Raw genomic sequence first — 23,386 nt, forward strand, 5'->3', positions numbered from 1 at the left:
TTTTGTGGTCCCTGTATGTGATCTTTTAGTTCCTATTTCATGCATACTAAACACGATATGTTCTGTTTTAGATCAACTTGATTGAGAGTAGTTAAATCATCCGTTTTTACTGATTTTCTTTCTACTTATTCCATCAGTTACTGAGTAGAGTGTTTGACATCTTGTCTGTCTTTTATAGATTTGTTTCATTTCCCCTTTCAGAAAAGTGTGTCACTTTTTACTTGATGTGTTTTGAAACTTCGTCATTATGTACATGTACACTTAAGATTGCTATGTCTTGGTTAGGCACAGTGGCACAAACCTGTAATCCCTGCATTTGGGAGACTGAGGCAGGAGGATTGCAAGTTTGAGGCCAGCCTCAGCAACTTAAATCCTGTTTCAAAAATTAAAAAGGACTGGGGGTGTATTTCAGTGGTAGAGCTCCCCTGGGTTCAGTTCCTTGTCCCTGTCCCCCCAAATTTCTTTCTGATTAATTTATCTTTTTTCTCACTCTGAGATATTTCTCTTTATTTTTGCTATTACTCTTATTACAAAGTCTACTTTGTCTAATTATGTAGCCACTCCAACTTTCTTTTAATTTGTTAGCCTTGGTTTACCTTTTTCTGTTTTTCTTCTTTTAATCTGTTCGTTCCATTATATTAAAAATTGGTTTCTTACAGATAGCCTAGAATAGTTTTTTTTTAATCTAGTTTGCTAATATGGAATGGTTAAACATTTCATTTTAACATAATTATTGATAGTATTTAGTTCATGTGTACCATTTTGTTATTTCTTTTGTTTGTCTCATCATTTCTTTGTTCTCTTTCTCAGGATTCTTTTGGAATTAGATAGTTATTTTTAAATATTTCATTCTATTTCCTGTATTATTTCATACCTATACTGCTTTTTTTAATTAATTAAAGCTTGACTTTATCAGACAACTTTGAACATAGTTGATTTTTCTGCCAATCACCTACTTTTTGTGGAAGTTTTCATGGCACAGGTACCTTGTAATTCACCCATTTAAAATATACAATTCACTGTTTTTTAGCATATTCACTGAGTTATACAACCATCAAAACAATCATTTGAGAACATTTTCGTTAACCTCAAAAGACTCCCCCCTACCACTCGTCACCTTTTCATATCTTCCAAACCCTGCTTTCCCTAGCTATTGGCAACCACCAGTCAATGTTCTATCTGTATAGATTTGCCTATTCTGGATATTTCATTTTGACTGAATTCTTTTGATGTTTTCCAGATTCATTCATTATGGCACATGCGTTAGTACTTCATCCCTTTTAAAGACTGGATATGCTCCTTTGTATGTCTGTATCACATTTTGTTTACCTATCAGTTCATGGACTTCCCCAACCACTCATTGGCTATTATGAATTATATAACTGCATTTTGTGTAGAAGTGTTTGTGTGGACATATTTTTCAGTTCATTTGGTTGTATATCTAGGAGTGAAATTGTTGAGTCACATGGTAACTCAGTGTTTTATCATTTAAGAAGTTGCCAGATGATTTATTTCCAAAGTGGCTGCTCCATTTTATATTCCCACCAGCAGTATATAAGAGTTCCATTTTTTACACATTGTGACTGACTTTTGTTTTGATTTTAGCAATTTCAGTGGACATAAAGTGGTATGTAATTGTGGCTCTGATTTGCATTTCCCTGGTTACTAATAGTGTTGAGCATCTTTTTATGTTTTAATTGACCTTTATATATCTTATTTGGAGAAATGTATTCAGGTATTTTGCTTATTTCTGAATTAGATTGTCTTTTTTGTTATTGAGTTATAGGACCAGTCCCTTACCAGATACATGATTTGGAAAAATCTTGCATTCTATAGATTGTCTTTTAGCTTTCTCGATTTTCTTTGAAGCAGAAAAGTTACATATAAATTTTGATGTTGTCCGGTTTACCTGTTTTTTGTTGTTAGTGCTTTTGATGTCATACCTAAGAAACCACTGCACAGTCTAAGGTTACAAAGATTTACACTTATTTTCTTTTAAAAGTTTTATAATTTCAACCTTATATTGAGGTCTGATACATTTTGAGTTCATTTTTGTCTGCGGTGTGAGGTAGGGATCTAAAAATCATTCTTTTGCATGTGCATATCCAGTTGTTTCTACATCATTTGTTGAGAAGATTGTTCTTTCCCCATTGGGTTATCTTGGCACCCTTGTCAAAAATCAAATGGGCATTAATTTTCTAGACTCTGACTTCCATTTTCATTGATCAACATGACTTTCCTTATGCTAGTACCCCTCTGTCTTGAATACTGTAGCTTAATAATAAGTTTGTTTTTGGTTTGGGGTGCTGGGGTTTGAACCTAGGGCCTCATGCATGCGCTTAGCACATACTCTTACCACTGAATAACATTTCCAGACCCTTGTATTGTTTTTTGGTTGTGTTTTGTTTGGTACCAGTGCTTTTGATGTGAACTCAGGGGCACTCAACCTCTGAGCCACATCCCCAGCCCTATTTTGTATTTTATTTAGAGTCAGGGTCTCACCGAGCCACTTAACACCTCACTTTTGTTGAGTCTGGCTTTGAACTTGGCAATCCTCCTGCCTAAACCTTCCAAGCCGCTGGGATTACAGGTGTGTGCCACTGTGCCCAGCTCCTAGTAAGTTTTGAAAATGGAAAAAGTGAGTCTGATTCCAGATCTCCGTGTATGTTGTCAACCTATGGTTTACAATTTTCATTTTAACATCACCATTTACTTTAAAATAATAAACTATTTGACATATAGCTTAATTGCCTTTTAATAGTATAATTTTGCCTCCTCTTATTCCCTGAGTTATTCTTTTTTAAAAATTTTTTACTTATTTTAATTACACATGACAGTAGAATGCACTTTGATACATCATATATAATGGAGTATAATTTCTCATTCTTCTGGTTATACATGATGTAAAATCCCTGAGTTATTCTAATGTTGCTTATCTATTTTGTTATGAACCTCAAAATATAGTATTAAAAAAATAGAAATGGGTATCTTTTAAATAGCTTTATTGAGGCTTGATTTTTATTCAGTTAATACTATATAAAGTATATGGTTTACTAAGTTTTTATATATGTGTACCACAGTGAAGCCATCACTAGAATCAAGATAATGAACATATCAAATCACACCCTTGGAATTGCTCTATGATCCTTTATAATGCTCTCTTCATTTCAGTCCCTGTCCCTTTTGTCCCTTGGCAACCACTAATCTATCACTATAGATTAATTTGTATTTTTAAGAATTTATTTAAATGGAATCATTCTATATGTATTCTTTGTGTGTGTGGGTGGGGTTACTAGGGATCAAACCCCAAGCCCTGTACATGCTAGGCAAGTGTTCTACCTCAGCCCTTTTTATTTTCAGACAGGGTCTCACTAAGGTACAGGCTGATTTGGCAGTCCTCCTGCCTGAGCCTCCTGGGTAACAGGGATTACAGGAATGTGCCACCATATCCAATTTTATGATTATATCACAATTAATTTTTCCATTCACCTATTGATAGAAAGTTAGGTTGCTTCCAGTTTGGGGGCATTAAAACTAAATCTGATGTGAATATTTGTGCATATGTATTTCTTTTACATAAATGTTTTTATTTCTACTTAATAAATACCTATAAGTATAGTAGTTGCACATATAGTAGCATATGTTTAATTTTCTTCTTGGAGTGGTGGGGAGCTGGGGCTCAAACCAGGGCCTTGAGCATGATAGGTAAGTGCACAACCATTGAGCTACATCCCAGTCCTGTTTAACTTCTTAAAATTTTTTTTCTGATAATGGCAATTGAACCTGGAGCCTGGTGCATTCTAGGCTAATATTCCACCACTGACCTACATTCCCAGCCCTTTTTAAATTTTTGAGACAGTCTCACTAATTTCCCCTCATTGGCCTCAAACCTGCAAATCTCCTGCTTCAGCTTCCAGAGTAGCTGGGACTATATGTATGTGCCATAGTACCTGACTCAGTTGTTTTTTTTCACATCTGTGAATACTGTTTGTTTTTTCTATGAAAATAGACTTTGCTTCCCAATTGATATATATAGGTAACATTAGAAGCAGCAATATTAATCACTTTCTGCATTCCCATTCCAGTTGTTTTATTCAACAGCGAATTTTTTTTTCATTTTAAGAAGTTATAGTTATACTAACTTAGCCTCTCAAAAATTATAATTTTAATCCATATGGCAAAAGTTTTAATATATGCCCATTCAAATCATACACAGGGCCAGGTGCAGTGGTCCACACCTATAATCCTAGCAGTTCAGGAGACGGGCAAGTTCTGAGAGCCAGCCTCAGCAACTTAGGTAGTTCCTAAGCTACTCAGTGAGACCCTGTCTCAAAATAAAAAAATAAAAAAGGCTGGGGATGTGGTTCAGTGGTTAAGACCCCTGGGTTCAATCCCTGGTACCTAAAAATTAAAAATAATAATAATAATAATAAGTAAATTGTAGTTTGGATTCAATGTATCAAAATTGTTAAAGTGCTAAAGATAACCATAAATGAAATGTGTTTATGAATTAAGTGGCACAGTTTCTCTATTAAGATTCATATCTTAATAGATAAGATTTGCCACTATGGAGACATTCTCTATATTGAATATATACAGGTATCTTGGTATAAAAAAATACTCTATTAAAATATTTGAATTTTTGCAAAGATATCAGTTTACAGAAATTAACTATTTTCCAACAACTGAGTGAAGCTTTGTACCTAAAATTAAAGTACAAATTTCATCGTCTTCCTTCAGTATATTTATAATGTACCAGAGATATTCATCCATTCACCTCAGGTCTTCATTCTGCTGTTTTAAGCATTCAAGCTTTGCCTGAATCCTGGACAGTTCTTGGCTTGAGCAATCAGGGTGGTCATTATCTTGAACCAATTGACCACTTATATCAAATAGTGTGGTCCTCAGGCAAAAAGAATGAGCATGATCTAATGCCCAGAAATCAGTCCGTGGCTGCATTTTCAGATTTTCAACTCATTCTCCTGGCTTCCTGGAGCTGAAGAATTGAAAACATTGTACCACTGTTTAGATAGCGATAGGTGAACAGATTTCTGTTGTTTTCAGCACATGATGCTTCAAATAAATTCACCCAATAGTTCTGTGAATCTTTCAAAGATCTTCCTGGTTATGTGAGTAGGAACTTTACTGTGCCTCATGGACTCTACATGCTCCCATTAGAACAGGAGACACTGATGGAACCATGTGATATTGTAGAATGAAATGGGTTGAGTGGGTTTTTTGTCTCGAAGATTCAAAGAATGAAATCCATGGACACAGTGTGAGAGTAAAGCAACAGGATTTATTAGAGCAATAGAAAGAAAGCAGAATTCTCAGGGAGGGTGGGGTACCAAGAGAGGGTTGCCAAATGGGTATCTGTTATCTAGAGGGTTATATTGAATCTGCTGGGTTAAGGAAATTAGCCCCTGACCCAGTCCTGGGTAAGGCATTTAGTGTCCAGGAGATCTTCACACATCCTTTGGTCCAGTCAGGTTACTGTGCCTTTTTTTTTGGAGAGGATCTGGATACTAGGTAACAGATTTCTTACTGAGTTTTTCTACTTACACAGGAATTGGCCTTACCGTTTGTTTTCTGTAGTTTCCCAGCCCTGCTACACAGAAACCTGACCTTGAAGGGGCCCAAGTTTATGTCTGTATTAACTCTTTCTCCTGCCTCATTATATCCAGAGGAAGATCTTTTTTTCCTTGAATCTGGGTCCCTGAAATCATTAGCACTTGGGAAATTCCTGGCACCTAGTAGGTAGAGCAGTGGTTGGTATTGCTACCTCAGCCCAGTCCTGACTGAACTGAACAAGAGGAGCAGAGTGAGAGGTCCTGAGCATAACACCCGGGCACACAAAGTAGTCTCCTCAATTTTGTTTTTTAAGATATTGTTCTGGGTATAGAATTCTGGGTTGAAAGCCAGTTGTGGTGTCACACTCCTGTAATCCCAGCAGCTAGGGAGGTTAAAGCAAGAGGATTGCAAGTTCAAATCCAGCCTCAGCAACTTAGTGAGGCCCTGAGCAACTCAGCAAGACCCTGTCTGTAATAAAATATAAAAAAGGGCTGGGGATGTGACTGAGTGGTTAAATATCCCTAGGTTCAATCCCAAGTACCAAGAAAAAAAAAAAAAAATAATTCTGGGTCGAAGATGTTGCCCCACTGTGTTCTGTCTTGCATGGTTTCTGATACATACTTTGTTGTCATTTTTTCCATATGTAATATACCCTTCCCTCCCCTGTCTGCTTACAAGATTCTTTTTATCACAGATTTTAATATGTTCAATAATATTGTATCCTGTTATAGTTTTCTTCATCTTTCTTGTGCTTGGGGATTTGATTTTGAGTTTATAATTTATATTTAATTTAGAAAACTTTTACAGTTATTTACAGTACTCAGAATTTTTTTCTATATCCCCACCCCACCATCACATTTCCCCCTCCCTTGGGATTGAACCATGAGTGCTTTGCCACTGAGCTATGACCCCAGCCCTTTTTATTTTAATTTTTAAATTTTATTTTATTTTAAGACAGTGCCTCAGTAAGTTACTTAGGTCCTCACTACATTGCTGAGTTTGGCCTCAAACTAGAATCCTTCCTCAGCCTCCCAAGTCACTGGGATTACAGTAACGTGCCACTGTGCCTGGCTCTTTTCCCCTTCTTTATGGATTCTGGTAAAATCATCTTTACGTTGTCCCACAACTTACTATTGCTCTGTTTATTTGTTTTCATTTTCAATCTTATGTTTTGTTGTTTCCTTTCATATCGTTTGTATTGCTCTATCAATGTCTTTACTTTTAATCCTGTTTAATATTTCTGACCTTAGACATTGTGGTTTTATCTCTAAAAATTTGATATATTTCTTAAAACAGATACTTATTAAATTCTTTACTATATTTTAGTCATTAGATTTGACAGTTATTCCTTATAGGTGACAAACATTTTTACTAGAAATCTGATGGTGGAAGACATATTGCATTGTTCTCAAAAGATATTGGAGATAGTGAATATATCAGTGTCTTTTGAAGCATTTTTCTATAAGAGTGAGCAGAGAAATGTGTTGCCAGAAATGGTTTGATTATGTTGGGAGAATTTGAATTTCAGTACCCAAGTAGAGGACTTATTAGCCTTAGAATAGAGCACAACTAGGTCATTCTTCGTTATGGGAGGGAAACAAGTATGTGGGGTATAATTGGGGATAGCATTGTAGATTTTCTAGAGTTAGTTGGAGAATGTCCAAGCTCTTGACTGCCCTTGCACATACTCACCATGTGTTTGGAACAACCTCTGACAATGTAGGTACTATTAAGCCGTTTAGATACTGTTCCTGTTCTAACTAAAGTCGGTATTTAAATAAGAAAGGAGAATAGCATATGCCAATTGCTGTTCAATAAATCTTTGTTGACCGAATTTGGATAGTTAGGTAGACACACAACATACAGAAGTATTAGTTTAGATTTTTTGGTGTTTCCAAAACAGTTTAGCTACTTACTGATTATTACTTAGATCTGATTGCTTTTACAGATAGCTTACTTCATTCTCTGAATTTTAACCATATGGACCAGATACAGTGACAGGATGGAGAAGGGAGGAAGTTGTTATACGTAGGGAATTTGGGGATAGCATCCTAGAGAAGATGACACCAAATGGGGTTTGAAGGAGAAGTAGAGGAAACAGGAGGACACCACTGACAAGTCTTAAAGCAGTTTGCAGGGAGCAAGCTGTGGAAAGTTAAGTTTAGGTGCCTATTTGGGGAGCTAGTTTTAGTGTGTCCTTATTCATTTAAGCAACCGTGAATTTATCCGTCTTTAAAAACAACAGTGACAGCTGGGCACAGTGGCTTGTGCTTTTAGTTCCAGTTCCTCGGGAGGCTGAGGCAGTAAGATCATCACTGAGCCCAGGAATTAGGAGACCAGTCTGGGAGTGCTCACTTTGGCAGCACATATACTAAAAAATAGGAGACCAGTCTGGGATATATAGTGAAACCCTGTCCTCTCAAAAGCCAAAAGCAAAGTATATAATTCTTCTGTTAGATGTCATTCCCCCACCCGCTCCTGTTTAGAGCTAAATTTATTATAATTGTTGTTTTCCAGTTCTGGGAATCAAACTTCGGGCCTTGCTACACATACGAGGCAAGCACTGTACCATTGAACTAGGCCCCAGCTCTAAGAGCTAAACTTATTAAAGATAGGTTTTTATTTGCTATTTTCTTTCCTCCTCATTACTCCTCAGCCCAGTTCATTTGATCTTGCTTCCACCCTTAATACCCCAGCAGAAGCTTTTTCATTAAGACCACCAGTGGCAAATTGGTGATACTTAAATTCAGGTTTGGTAAATTCAAGTAACATCTTTCATTTTTCATCTTCATCGGTCTTCTCATTAGCATTAAATATTGTTTTAATCTTGCTTCATTGTCCACTAATACAGTTGCTCATCCAGATTTACCCTCTTTCTCTGGCTATTCCTTTTTCTCCTGTATCTCTGTCTCTTTCATTAAAAGTTTTCTGGGCATTTTACTGAGTGCTGTAAGGAAATGCAAAAAGGACTGTTTTGTGTCAGTATGCCAAACTTTTGGTTGTAGAAATGAAATAATATAAAAGAAAGAAAAAGGAAGTATATATTAGTGCTTAATTGGGTGCATGGTTCCAATGCACTGTCTTCTCTTTGTGCCTTGTTCTTTACCTGGCACCTCCTTTTTTTTTCTTTTTTAACTTTTTAGTTGAAGATGGACAGATGGACACAATACCTTTATTTTAGACATTTATTTGTATGTGGTTCTGAGTATCGAACCCAGTACCTCCTCACACGTGCTAGGTAAGCCCTCTTACCTCTGAGCTGTAACCCCAGCCCTGTACCTAGCACCTCTTATCCAGGTGCTTTACAAATTTATATCTTACCATCTCTCCTTCCCTGTCTTCTCTCCTTTTCATCTTGCCTTCTCCCTACTTCTCCTCCTCCTCCTCTGGAGAACCAGTATGACACTGTTGTTGAACTGACTGCTTTAACAGGAATTATAAAAAATGCTCACAGGAAGGCAAGAGTAATGGCACCACAAGTGCAGTTATGCATGCTCACAGTATTGCAGTGATATGTTGTGACCAAAAGTGTCCAAAGTACTGCAGAATGTCTTCAGTTTGCTAATGAAATCATATTCTGTGTTTTCTAATGAAAACATTACAGGAGTGATCCTGAATATCCTTTACACTAACAGAAGTTCATTGGTTATTTGTTTCATGACATTATCTCATTTTAAAATGAATTAGATACCCCTCTCTCCCTCACTTGCCATCTTGCTCCTCATATATGCCAAATCTTTTCATAGCATAGTTTTTAAACGTAAATTCTTTTGTTCCCTCATATTAAAGATGATATTTTAACAATGAACAGAAAGTAACTGCTATCCTATGTGCTTATACTAGGAAGATAATATTTAAACAATAATGTCCTCATTTATTTTATATGTCTTTGTTTTTCAAAAACCATAATGACTCATGTTTGCACTTTAAAGATTTGGAAACAGAATTTTCTGAATTCAGTGGCTTTTGACCCTATTTTCTAAATATATTAAAATGCAGCCTTTTAATTTATTTTCCTGAAAACTGATTTATATCAGAGAGCATGGAAATCTACCAGCTCAACAGCTATAGAAACCTTTGTATCTGAAGGTATAAGACTGAAAATTTAGTATCATGATTTAGTAAGCATGGGATCCCTTTTCCATTTGTATAATTGTGTGACATCCAGTGAAACCATATATCAAGATAAGCCAATCTTTGTGGGACCTTCGAAGTGTAAGAGAGTGTGTGTGTGTGTGTGTGTGTGTGTGATTTTTTTTGTAGAAGAAAGACTTCATTGTCATTAATTAATAGAATTTTAAACTTACTTTAAAATATTATTTCATTTTTATCTTGGTCCTTTAAAATCTAAGGTATTTAAGATTAAAAGCATCTTATATAACATGTAGTAGTTGAATGGTAATACATTATGCTTATTTTGGAGATAAATGAAAAATCTTCCCTACCCCCATACTAGGGATTGAACCCAGGGGCTGTCCTTGGCCCTTTTAATATTTTATTTTGAGACAGGGTCTTGTTAAGTTGATTAGGGCCTCCCTAAGTTGCTGAGGCTGGCTTTGAAGTTGGGATCCTCCTGTCTCTGCCTTCCTGAAGAAAATTTCTTAATAACGGAATGTATGATGTTAAAAGCTCACAGACCAACTTGTTCAAGCTGTAAATTATTTTCTACTTGTACCACTATAATAATCTCCTAATATGTATCTTTACTTTCATTTTGTTTCCTCAAAGGCGTATTCCACTTATAGCCAGGATGGTCTTCACAGTATGCAGATGTGATTATATAACTCTTTTGTTTAATAAACCACACACACACACACACACACACACACACACACACATCTTTAATGTCTTTAAGCTATATGATCTAGCTCTTTAGGTTTTTTAATCACTCTTCCCTATATCTTTTTTTCTCCATGGGCTGCCTTTGAGGTCTTCGTACAAGCTGTACTGTTCACTTCTGGCCTTTACACATACTTTTCTCTCTCCCCTAAGCACTGACTGGTGTCCTTTCCCAGTTTACTTACTACATACATTTCACATCTCAGCCTGAATACTACTTCCCCAAGGGAGCCTTTGTTCATCTTTGTGATAATGTCTTCAGAGATGTAACTATAAGCCCTAATATAATACTTTGTGTTTGCCCTTCATTACTTACCACATTGCCATTTTATCTTTATTTTATTTGCACAATATTCACTGTCAGCATTATTTCATTATAGGTGCTAAGTTTCATGAGAGCAAGACCCATGTCTGTTTTTGCTTATCATTGTTTCCCCAGTATTTAGATACATGAATGAAGTATAATACCAGAGTTTGGGTTTCATTCCCAGGAAAAACAAAGAACTATGAAAATAAGACCTGTGAAAATAAGACTTGGGTTTGAGGAAGTTAGGGTAGAGCCTGTAGTTGAGTGATAGAGAGACTAGAACCCAGAATATCCATTAGGTGGCCATCAGATGAAAAAGAAGAGATCCTAAAACCAGACTTGGTGGTGCATGCCTATAATCACAGTTGACTCGGGAAGCTGAGGCTGGAGGATTATAAGTTCAAGGCTAGCCTAGGCAAATTAGAAGACCCTGTATCAAAATAAAGACCTAGGATCAACTCAGTGGTAGAGTGCTTTCTTAACGTGTGAGGCCCTGTGTTCAATCACAATACTACAAAGAAGAAAAAAGAGCCTAAAATTTCATAGTAGAGATGCAGTAGATATAGTATTGTATTTTAGTAGGTATTGTAGAGACAGAATTCACTAGTATTTGGTCACCAGCTGACTATTGTCAGATAGAGATAAAAGTCAGATTACTTGGAAGATTGAGCTATTAAATTTTAGGCCTTACCAAGTAAATGAATATGAGACCATAAGCAGTTCAAAGGAGTAGAAGGGTCTTCATTTTTAACACAATTTATAAGAGCAGCCTCTTGGCCACATCTCTGTTTACTTTTTTTATTTTTATTTTTTGGTACCAGGGATTTAACACAGAGATGCTTAAATATTGAACCACATCCCCAGCTCTTTTTATTTTTTATGTTGGAGACATAGTCTTAGTTGCTCAGGGCCTTGCTAAGTTCCTGAGTCTGGCTTTGAACTTGTGATTCTCCTGCTTCAGCCTCCCAGTCTGCTGGGATTACAGGTGTGCACCACCACACCTGGCTCTTGTTTACTATTTTAAGAAGCATTATTGAGATATAATTACTTACCATGTAATTTATCCATTTAAAAGGTACAATGTTTTGAATGTATTTATAGATATGTGAAACCACTTCAGCCATCCATTTTAGAACATTTCATCACATCAAAAAGGAATTCCTGGGACTGGGGTTGTGGCTCAGTAGTAGAGTGCTTGCCTTGCATGAGTAGCCACTGGGTTCAATCCTCAGTACCATGTAAATAAACTAAATAAAATAAAATCGTGTCCATCTACAACTCAAAATTAAAAAAAAAAAAGGAATTCCTACGTTTTATCTGTTTCCCCCCTTTTCCTCTATTCTCCCTCTCAGCCCTAATAACCACTAACCTATCTATATAAATGTTCCTGTTCTAGGCATTTCATTTAAATAGAATTTTATAATATGTGGTTGTTTGTGCCTGAATTCTTTCACTTTGCATGTTTTTAAGGTTTATCCAAGTTACAGCATTTATAGTACTTCATTCTTTTTTTTTTTGGGAAAATAATATTCCATTGTGTATGTCTATTAGCTGTTGGACATTTGAGTTGTTTCATTTTTTTAGTTGTTATGAGTAATGCTGCTGTAAACATTCCTGTAGAAGTATTCGTATGGACATATGCATTTATCTAACTTAGGGTGGAGGACGTAGCTCAGTGTTTGGGTACTTGGCCTAACATTCCCAAGGCCCTGGGTTCAATACCCAACACTGCAAGGAAAAAAAAGATGTCATTTTGCTTGGTTATATACCTAGTAATAGAATTGCTGTACTAATGGTTAACTCTGTGTTTGATCATTTGAGGAACTGTCAGAATATTTTCAAAGCATCTGCCCATTTTATATTCCCATCAGAGTCCTGATTTTTTTTCACATCCTTGTCAACACTTGCTGTTATCTTTTTGATTCTAGTCATCCTAGTGGGTGTGAGCAGTATCTCATCATGGGTTTGATTTGTATTTCCCTGATGACAGATGATGTCAAACATCTTGCTTGTACTTATTGGCCATTTATACGTCGTCTGTGGTGAAATGTCTGTTTAGATCGTTTTCTTATTTTTTAATTGGGTTGTCTTGTATCATTGAATTGTAAGAGCTTTTTAGATACTGTGAATACCAGTGCATTATCAGATGTATGAGTTAAAAATACTTTTTCCTTTTCTAGGAATTATCTTTTTGTTTTCTCGATGGTATTCTTTGAAGTACAAAAGTTCTGTTTATTTTTAATGTGTGTGTTTGATGCTTTTACTATAATATATGAGAACTTTCTGCAAATCCAAAGTCACTTAAATTTGACCTGTTTTCTTGTAAGTGCTTTATGACTTTAGCTTTTGCAGTTAGGTCTTTGATCCATTTTGAATTTTCTTTATGTAGTGTGACATAAGAGTTCAGTTCTTTCTTTTGCATGTAACTATTCAGTTTTCCTAGCACTGTTTGTTGAAAAGACTGTTCTTTCTTCATTAGCCTTGGCACCCTTCTTGAAAATTAGTTGACTATAGATGTAGTTCACAACATTTTTTAACAGCAAAACTTTATTTTAGCCTTCTTACTGTGTGGATTGTTCTTTCACAGATAATCTGTCATTATTTTATTAGGGTTATTTGCATTAGGATTATTTTTAAGTAGGCTTTTTAGGGATCTCTGTATATTTTTAGAACTACATCTTGTACTACACATACTACCTAGAAAAATGGCACAATTTGCATATAAAATAGCTGTCCTGGTCATGAATGTTATTTGCAAAGTGACATTTTGGTTTCTATTGCATTGGAGCTTCTTGAGTGCTGGGTGTGATGCTATTATAGGACTTTCGAAAATAGTACATGACAGTCTTCTCCCTCAAGTTGCTAAGGGTTTATAAGATATTAGGAAGAGGGAAGGAATAAAATAATATTGGAATACCCATGTAGTGGGTTTTTTTTTGGGGGGGGGGTCCATGAAAGCAGTATAGTTTGAATATATATAGGTTATACAGTTATTTTAATCCAGTATACTGTCTTTATAGTATTGCCTTCTTTTAAAAAAAAAATTAAGCATTTTTTTAAGACATAGAGCTTAAATTGAAATTATTTACTCTCTAGGCCGCTAAAGTAGGTTATGAGTACCATAGATACTACTGAAAAGAAATGAATGATAAAGAACTGTTGGAGAGCTTAATATTTTTGATAAGCTCTAGTAAAGTTCATTATGGACCCCAAAATTGCCAGGGCTAATTAGACAGGTGCCATCACATTCTTTCAGCACTTTTTCTTTCTTGTACTTGAAACATTTTTATGTAATTTGGAGCATTTTCTACTAATGAACCTTTCTTTCTTAATATCACTTTGTACACTTTGTGTTCCTTTTCCTTAGGAGTCTCAGCAGTCCAATTTTGGCCCCGGAGAACAAAGTGAGTATTTCTTTTGCTCCTGATTTTAAAATTAAGCTATTTATTGAATATTTGATCCACATGACCATACCTTAAATTCCTTTAATTCTTTCTGCATGTCTTATTCAATTTTACCATCTGATAAGTAGTAATGACTTGAACTAAATTGTGGTATGGCTAAAAAATATCAAGAACTATAGGTCATTATTGATCATAGTAAACAAATAGTAAACTATTTGAACTGATAGTTGAAAGTGCATGGACTCAATTTGACGGGCATCTCATAAATTCAAGCCATTTTCCACTGTCTTTATCTTCTTCCTTGATGGAGACAAAGTGGTTCTATGATTTTAAAACTAGATAAGAACAGGTCATTTTAACTGACCAAGATTCTTCTCTTTCTATAGCTCTGCATTTTCCATTTATTTTTCCTGCATCTTCTGGTCTGTATAGAAAGTCTGCCATCTTCTGCAAGCCTGCTTTCACCCCATCTCTTAATTTCTTAGTAGAACTTGAGGGGAAGTTAGTTTTGGGAAGTTCATGTATTGGTCCCAAGAGATATGTAGATTAATGGTGGTAAGGTCAGGAACCATTGCAAATGACTGGGCTTCACCTTTGTGTTAACTTTTCATCACTGTGACCAAAATACCTACCCGGAACAACATAGAGGAGGAAAAGTTTATATTGGCTCACAGTTTTATAGATTCGGTACCTGGTCAGCTGGCCCCATCACTCTGAGCCTGAGATGAGGCAGACCATCATGACACAGGATAGCTGCTCAGTTCACTGTTGCCGGGAAATGGAGTGTGGGGGAGGTGAGGATACAGCTAGGAAAATGAACCCTTTCTGGGCATGCCTCCAGTGACCCACTTCCTGGAACTTTGCCCATCTGCCTCCAGTTACCACACAGTCCATTCAGACTAGGATGGACTGTTTAGGTTATAGCTCTCATAAATCTGAGTATTGCACCTTTGAATATGCCTGCATTAACACAAGAGCTTTTGGAGGACACCTCATATTCAAACCATGACAACCATATAGTTCTGTAACAAAAACATATTTTTGCCAAGAGTAGTAACTTCTTAAGTCAGGTAGATTTGCACTGGTTTAAGGTATTTTGGGAGATGAAAATATGGACCTTTTTGATCTTTTACTAAGTTATCTTAATGCAGAGATGAAACTAGAAGAATCTCTCTTTTATTGTTAAACTATCTATAGATTCATTTTACTTTTGCCTTGCAGCTATAGTTACATTATTTATATGCAGAAAATAGCTAGCTATAGACCACACAACATTTACATTTTCTCTCTTCATTTATGAATATCTCATCTTTGTTTCTACCTCACCACTGTTCTCTCTCCCCAAAGCTTACTAGGGGTAGATGTGATCCTAAGCAGCATCTAATTCCTTTTTTGTGTGTGAATGTGTTACTGGGAATTGAATGAGGGCCTCACACATGCTAGGAAAGTGCTGTATCACTGAGCTGCATTCCCAACCCTTTTAAAATATTTTCATTTATTTATTTTTTTGTTTTGTTTTGTTGCAGTCCTGGGGATCAAACCCAAGGTCTCACACATGCTAGGCAAGCACTCTAATACTACATCCCGGCCCTTTATTTTTCCTTTTGAGACAGGGTCTTTCTCAGTTGCTCTGGTTGACCTCTAATTTACCATCTTCCTCCTTTAGCCCTCTTGAGTAGCTGGGATTAGAGGTGTATACTCCCACTCCTTACTTGGCTCACTTTGACTCTTTATTACCTTGTGTTTTTCACTTAATGTATTTTAAACCTGTTTATCAGTATAAAGCTGTCATTCATTCTCATATTAAATTTGTATTATATGAAAGTATTGTAGTGATCCATACCTGTAATTCCAGTGGCTCAGGAGGCTGAGGCAGGAGGATCACAAGTTCAGAGCCAGCCCCCAGCAATTCAGTGAGGCCCTAAGTAACTCAGCAAGACCCTGTGTCTAAACAAAATACAAAAAGGTCTGAGGATGTGGCTCAGTGGTTAAGCACCCCTGGATTCAATCTCTGGTACTAAAAAAAAAAAAAAAAAATTATAGTTTAACTGGTCCTCTGCTGATAGACCTTTATTTCTACTTTTGCTTTTACAAACTATATTATTACAAACAAGTGTGTATGTGTGTTTCTCCAGATATTTCTGTAATGTAAAATTGCTTTCATTGAATTAGTTCAGTAGCAACATAGTTACAGTATTGATAAGATATTTCCAGATTACCTGCCCAAAAGTTTGTGTGAGTTTACTGTCCTAAATAAGCATGCCTATTTCCCCCATATTCACACTGTGTCATATTATTGGACTTTAGTGTGTTGCCATTTTGATGGTTGAAGAATTATATCTCATTGTTTCAGTTTATATTTCTTTGAGGGTAAATATTTTGCAGAGATATTTTATGATCTAAATAGGCAATTTTAGTTGCTTATTCTGTATTCTTTTGTTCCAGAAAGATACAATCCTTCTGCTAAAACTTCAAATGGCCACCAATCTAAATCGTAAGTTTATAGCTTAATAAGTTTGTCTCTTGCTAAAAGTTATCTGTAATATCTGGATATTTTGAATAGTACTTTAAATATTAAATCTTTTGTTTACTTTTTAATGTTGTGCTAGAGATAGAACCCAGGACTTTGTATATGCTAATTAAGCATATACATTACCACCAGTTGTATCCCTAGGCAGAAATTTTAATCTTTTAATGCTGGCATAGGCAAATTTTATGTAAAGGGTCATATAGTGAAATATTTTAGATTTTTAGGGGCACATGGCCTCTGTCTTAAATATTTAATTCTATCATGGTAGTATAAATGTAGCCATAGACCATGGATGTGTCTGTGTTCCAACAGAACTTTTTTTCAGCAGGGCACAGTAGTGCTCATGTATAATCCCAGTGACTCCAGAGGCTAAAACACAAGGACCCCAAGTTCAAAGCCAGTCTCAGCAACTTAGTGAGCCCTGTCTAAAAACAAAAAGGACTGGGAATGTGGCTTAGTAATTAAGTGACTCTGGGTTCAATCCCTAGTATGGAAAAAAAAAAGAAAGAGAGAACTTTATAATACAGTGGTTTTTGCTTGTGGGCTATAGTTTGCCCACCCCTGCTCTGAGATCAGTTTTTTCTCATCTCTCAAAGGTGTGTTAATGTGTGTAGTTTATATTTAATAAAGAAATCATCTTAAAAAGACAGGATTTTTCCTCCATTTAGCCATTAAGTGTTATATATTTAAGCAACACTGATACTGTCTTTGTTTTCATATTTTTATTCTGTAGGCAGAACCAGTAATATGTATCAAAATGTAATGGGGTAGTGTATTGAACAGTGATAATTTTCCACGTAAAGAGTGAACTCTTGAACTCCTGAGACTTAAAGTTAACTCAGTGTTTAAAACAATTTGTAAAGAATCTCTGACCACAGCCAGTTTTCTGTGCCATAGCTGTAAACTATACTAATCACCTTAGCCTAGTAGCCTCTTCAGCTGAACAAAGGGAAGACTAAATGAGAAAGAAAATATGAATACAAGAACCTTCCCACCATACTGCTGAAGAATTCAAATTATATTCATTTTCATACTTAGATGCAAAAGCCTGATGCATGCCTACCATATATGTACATTTCACTTTGGTTGCTGAGGGAACAGAAGTATGCAGGGCCTTGAACAGTCTGGTAAAAGCTTTGACATACTCACATATGTAAACAGGTTCATTGAGCTGCCATTATTAACTCATAAGGGCTAGGAGAATTAAGTACATTTCCTTACAGGAGATCAGTAATAGATATGTGCTAAGTCCTTGTACGAAAGAAAACTTTTTTTTCCATCCCATTTAATTAATTGATCCAGTCTTAAAACACTTTTCATAGTTATTAATCATTTGGTTAATTTCAAGGTGATCTTTTTGTGTAATCCTTTGAACTTGGGGTTAGATTTAGAAGTGTAGGTTGAGCTTCAAGGGGAAAGTACAAGTAGTTATCCAAGTGAAAGAAGATTTCCTTCCCACTGATTGGAGATGCAATGAAATTTTTAAAAGAAAGGTAATGAGAGATTAAACATTTTTCTAGTTGCAGTTCTTTTTAACCATTGTATTAATTTTTTCTCTTTTAAAACAAGAAGTGTTTTGTGAGTCATTACTCAGATTTTAAGTTTAATAGCTTTGATTTTATGATCTTAAGTAAAACATGAACCTTTAATTTTATTTTCAGAAACTATCAGCTTATAGCATTTGTGTGTTTTTAAAATGGATTTAAAAAGGAAGATTTGGAGCTTGGAGTTTTAAATTCATAGGTGGTCATTTCTGCTACAACCAAGACTCTCATCAAAAACTATATGTCTATAGAGTGCACTTGTCATAGCAAAGCATTTATTAACCCATTGAGTCCAGAATTTTCAATTTTGTGAAATTTCAGTGAAATTGATCCATGTCATTAGAATGGTTTGAAATTATGATCTAGAGTTTATATGTATTATTATGTTATTAATTAATATTATAATTATATTCTTATCATATAATGCTAATTTTTATTATGTACTACTTTAAAGTTTTCATGGGTGTTCTACATTTGGAATGATGGAATAGAACTTTGACTTAGGAAATTATGTTCTTCTGGTTTTCACTATTCACTTGCCAATAGTTGTACAGATCTCTCTTCATGGAACATTGAGGACAAAGAGAGAAAATTGTTTGATGCTTTAATTTTTTTTCCATTTAGGAGTTATACATCTTCAGTGGACTGTTGGGTATTACTCTATTAATTTGTTTTAATAATGATATAAACATACATGTGCAATTAGAGAAAACTTAGCAATAATGGAAGTGAATATGAGAATTTATGGAAAGTAACATGTTTAATTAGAAAGGAAAGGTGATTCTTTTACTCATGAAAAGATTAGAGCTTATGAAATGGTTAAATTCTTTCTCAGTTTTCACTCTGAATGTGAACCAAACCAGACAGAACAAGACCTGGTTTTTGTGTTTCTTAATTAAATTTTCGGCTACCATAGTGATTATTTCTACAAGTATTGGTGGATATTTAATACTCTGGCATCCATGATAAACTGTTCCAAATATAATAATCCTTTTTGCCTTTTCCCTCTAGTATGTTAAAAGATGACTTAAAACTAAGCAGCAGTGAAGACAGTGATGGGGAACAGGTGTGTCTACTACTATATAATTTTGCCAGTCTCATACAGTATTTGTTTTCATTGTATTTTAGAAAAATTATAATTGAATAATACATTTAAGATCCACTTATTTAGAATAAAGTCCTTCCTATTAGCCTCTGACACTGGAATATTATAGTTAACTTTCTGTACTGTCTTTTAAACTTCCATTTTTTCCCCCTTATTTTTAAAAACTTGACTTTTCCTTAACATTTGTTATGGATCAGAACATATTCATGAAGCAGGAGATTATTGACAAGGAGAAATATTAGCAAATTTTCTTATCCTGGCAATTCAGTTATTATTTAAGTAAAAAATAGTGTGTTAAGTAAACCTTGATTCATATGTTAGAGAAGGTGGTTTTTTTAAGAATTCAATTATTCACTTTATTAAGCAAATAGAGTACTATCTATTCATTCACAGTTTTCCTCATGCTTTAATTTTAGGATTGTGATAAGACAATGCCAAGGAGTACACCAGGAAGGTAGGTATCCTTTTATTTAGAGGGATAAGGTCAGTCTGATTAACATTGTAATAATATAATAAGTGGTCTTATAAAGCAAATATTGTCAGTTGTGATTGTGGAGAAACAATTCTATAAAGTAACTAAAAATCACTAAATTTTACACTTAAAAACTAAATGAATTTATGATATGTAAATTATACCTCAGCTGTTTTGAAAAGGTATTAATAGCTGAGTAGTACATCAGAAACTTTTTTAAGGAAGTGTTTATTTCATTTATAATAAAGTTATGTGTTCACTGAATTGTAACAGCTCAAGTTAACATTATAAAGATGGTTGTCAGATTTGGATGTTTTCTTGTCACTGTAAAAGAAACTTCTAGTCATTTATGTTTTTTCTCCTTTAGTAACTCTGAACCTTCACATCATAATAGTGAAGGAGCAGATAACTCCAGGGATGATTCTAGCAGCCACAGTGGATCTGAAAGCAGCTCTGGATCTGATTCAGAAAGTGAAAGTAGTTCCAGTGACAGTGAGGCAAATGAGCCATCCCAGAGTGCATCTCCTGAGGTGAGAAGGGAGGGGCCTGATAAGCCCTCTCAAGGCCCTTGGTAAAAATCTGATTCAGATATAAAAGAAGAAGGAAAGAAGACTAAATATTCTGACAAAAGCAACTGAACTGTGTATTTTAGAGAGAACTAAATACTTCAGTTTCTTTATTACTTAAAATATTCCCCTACAACCCCCAATTTAGGAACTGTTTGAGGTTCTATTAGCAAATCACTAAAATATTAGATTTCTTTAGTTTGGTTTTTAATGTCTCTACATGGTAATTCATGTTAAATAGTTATTATAGATCAAAGGAGTTTTATATAGTTTAATTTCACTTTAACTTGCTAAAATGCTATTAAAATCTCTTGTGGGACATGTGTGGTGGTGCATACCTGTAGTCCCAGTGACTTGGGAGCCTGAGACAGGAGTTTTGTGAGTTCAATGCCAACCTCAACAATTTAGCAAGACCCTAAGCAACTCAGCAAGACCCTGTGTCAAAAATTTTAAAAAGGCTTGGGGATGTGACTCAGTGGTTAAGCACCCCAGGGTTCAATCCCTGATATGCCCAAAAAAGAAAACCTCCTGGGGTACCTACATTATTTGATTAGTTTCTGGACTTATAGTGTATAATTGCTTGTAACAATGCCCGCCCCTGCCCCCTGCCCCATTCTGGAGATTGAACCCAGGGGCTCTCTACCACTGAATTACATCCCCAGCCTTTAAAAAAAACAAAAAAAACAAAAACAAAACAACAAGGTCTCACTAGGTTGTTGAGGTTGTCCTCCAACTTGCAATCTTTCCTGTTTCAGCCTCCTTAGGTGAGATTATAGGCATGTTCTTCTATGGCTGGCTGTAATTAATGTGTTTCAAATTAGATTTCTAACATGAATATTTGTTGTTTAAAGGCCACATATAACATTATCTTCTCATTCAAGTGATTAGTGCTAATAGTAAATACTTCACCCTGTTCTTTGGGCCAGTCAGAACCTTGAGAAAGCTCATTCTTTTATTGGATTAGCCATTAGAGTTTTTCCTCTTTGACATTATGAAGGAGGGAGAAAACTTTAGTATTGAAAAAAAACATATGTTTTTGTTTTTTAGCCTGAACCACCACCAACAAACAAATGGCAACTTGATAACTGGTTGAATAAAGTGAACCCACATAAAGTGTCACCAGCTTCTTCTGTAGACAGTAACATCCCATCCTCTCAAGGCTACAAAAAAGAAGGCCGAGAACAGGGCCCTGGGAATAGCTACACAGATCCTGGAGGGCCTAAGGAAACAAGTTCTGCTACTCCTGGACGAGACTCCAAAACTATCCAAAAGGGATCAGAAAGTGGGCGTGGGAGACAGAAGTCTCCAGCACAGAGTGATAGCACAACACAAAGGAGAACTGTAGGCAAAAAACAGCCCAAAAAAGCTGAGAAGGCACCTGCTGAAGAGCCCCGGGGAGGCCTGAAGATAGAAAGTGAAACCCCCGTAGACATGGCTACTAGCATGCCCTCCAGCAGACACAAAGCAGCCACCAAAGGCTCAAGGAAACCCAATATAAAGAAGGAGTCTAAATCTTCCCCTCGACCTACTGCAGAGAAAAAGAAATACAAGTCAACAAGTAAATCTTCCCAGAAATCAAGGGAAATCATAGAAACAGATACCTCATCCTCAGATTCAGATGAAAGTGAGAGCCTTCCTCCTTCTTCACAAACTCCTAAGTACCCTGATAGTAATAGGACTCCCGTTAAACCCTCCTCAGTGGAGGAAGAAGATAGTTTTTTTCGGCAACGAATGTTCTCTCCTATGGAAGAGAAGGAACTCCTTTCACCTCTCAGTGAGCCTGATGACAGGTATCCACTTATTGTGAAGATTGACTTGAATCTCTTGACTCGAATACCAGGAAAGCCTTACAAAGAAACTGAACCACCCAAGGGGGAAAAGAAAAATGTATCAGAAAAACACACCAGAGAGGCTCAGAAACAAGCCTCAGAAAAAGTTTCCAACAAAGGCAAGAGGAAACATAAGGTTTGTTGTCCGTTTTGTTTTTCAGTGCTCAGAATTGAACCTAGATCCTTGAGAATGCTAGGCAAGTGCTCTACCACTGAGCTATATTAAACCCAGCCAAGTACAAGGTTTGTAAAGGATTTTTGTCATTCATTTTAAACATCAGTCTGAAGTGCTATGGAAATCTCAGTAAGGCACAAAATAACAAATGGGTCATGAACTGTAAGGGATAGAAGTGAATGAGCCCAAGGCCCAGTTGCAACTACATGTGGAGCAATCTCTTGAGGATCTCTCTGCTTCTATCTGTTTCATTCAGTGAATGCGGGATAGTTTTGAATTAAGTAAGAAATGAGCCAGAACCTTTGTGTGTGGTAGTTGGGGTAGAAGTGAGAGTGAAGCAGAGACTGAAAACTAGCCCTTGTGGCATTCTTAAAATGTTGGTTGTTTTTAGTTGGGATACAATCCCTATCATTCTTTTCTGTCTTCTATCCAAACCAAGTCACACTTTTAAGATAACTGGCTAATTCTAGCCCCCAAAAGTTGACTCAGTTTTGACACATCCTTGAGAATTTTTCCCATCCACTGTGCACATCTGTGCCTACCCTTTTTCCTTTAACTGAGGTCAGAACTAAAAACACCTCCTGAGGTTGGGGGTGTGTAGCTCAGTGGTAGAGACTTGCCTTAGCATTTGTAAGGCTCTAGATTCAATCCCCCCTTTTCCCTCTAAAGTGGAAAAAAGAAAGAAAGGATTAGGGGAGTCTTCTGGCACATAGCCAGCTCTCACCCATAAATATTTCCAAGGCAATTTAGAGACAAAGCTTGGAATATATTTAGGGTTAGTTTTTTGTAGACCCAGGAAATGTGAAATTTCATGGCTGTGTAAGATTTAAGGATTGTAGTCATATAGATATGCTGGGTGGCATGTGCCTGTAATCCTAGTTACTTAGTGATTGAAACAGAAGGCTACTGAGTTTGAGGCCAGCCTGGAGAGACCAGCCTAGATAACACCAAGACCTTGTCTCAAAAACAAAAAGACAGCTTGATTTTTTTTCAGATCTAGTGAGGAATTTTTAGAGGAAAGTCAATTTTTTAAGTATTCGAGGA

The 23,386-nt window shown here is 35.9% G+C and overlaps 1 protein-coding gene across 3 annotated transcripts in view; it reads left to right on the top strand.

Moving 5' to 3' along the window:
* Positions 1 to 23,386, top strand: part of Aff4 (ALF transcription elongation factor 4) — an 82,505-nt gene that overhangs the window by 38,363 nt on the left and 20,756 nt on the right. For all 3 annotated transcript variants that reach the window (XM_047555038.1, XM_047555037.1, XM_047555039.1), the window contains 6 exons: positions 14,085 to 14,121; positions 16,567 to 16,615; positions 19,207 to 19,261; positions 19,717 to 19,754; positions 20,140 to 20,302; positions 21,386 to 22,303. In XM_047555038.1, the coding sequence (XP_047410994.1) occupies positions 14,085 to 14,121; positions 16,567 to 16,615; positions 19,207 to 19,261; positions 19,717 to 19,754; positions 20,140 to 20,302; positions 21,386 to 22,303 (1,260 nt within the window). The remainder of the gene's footprint in view (positions 1 to 14,084; positions 14,122 to 16,566; positions 16,616 to 19,206; positions 19,262 to 19,716; positions 19,755 to 20,139; positions 20,303 to 21,385; positions 22,304 to 23,386) is intronic.

This window comes from Sciurus carolinensis, chromosome 6 (assembly GCF_902686445.1).
Source record: "Sciurus carolinensis chromosome 6, mSciCar1.2, whole genome shotgun sequence".
Taxonomy (NCBI): Eukaryota; Metazoa; Chordata; class Mammalia; order Rodentia; family Sciuridae; genus Sciurus; species Sciurus carolinensis.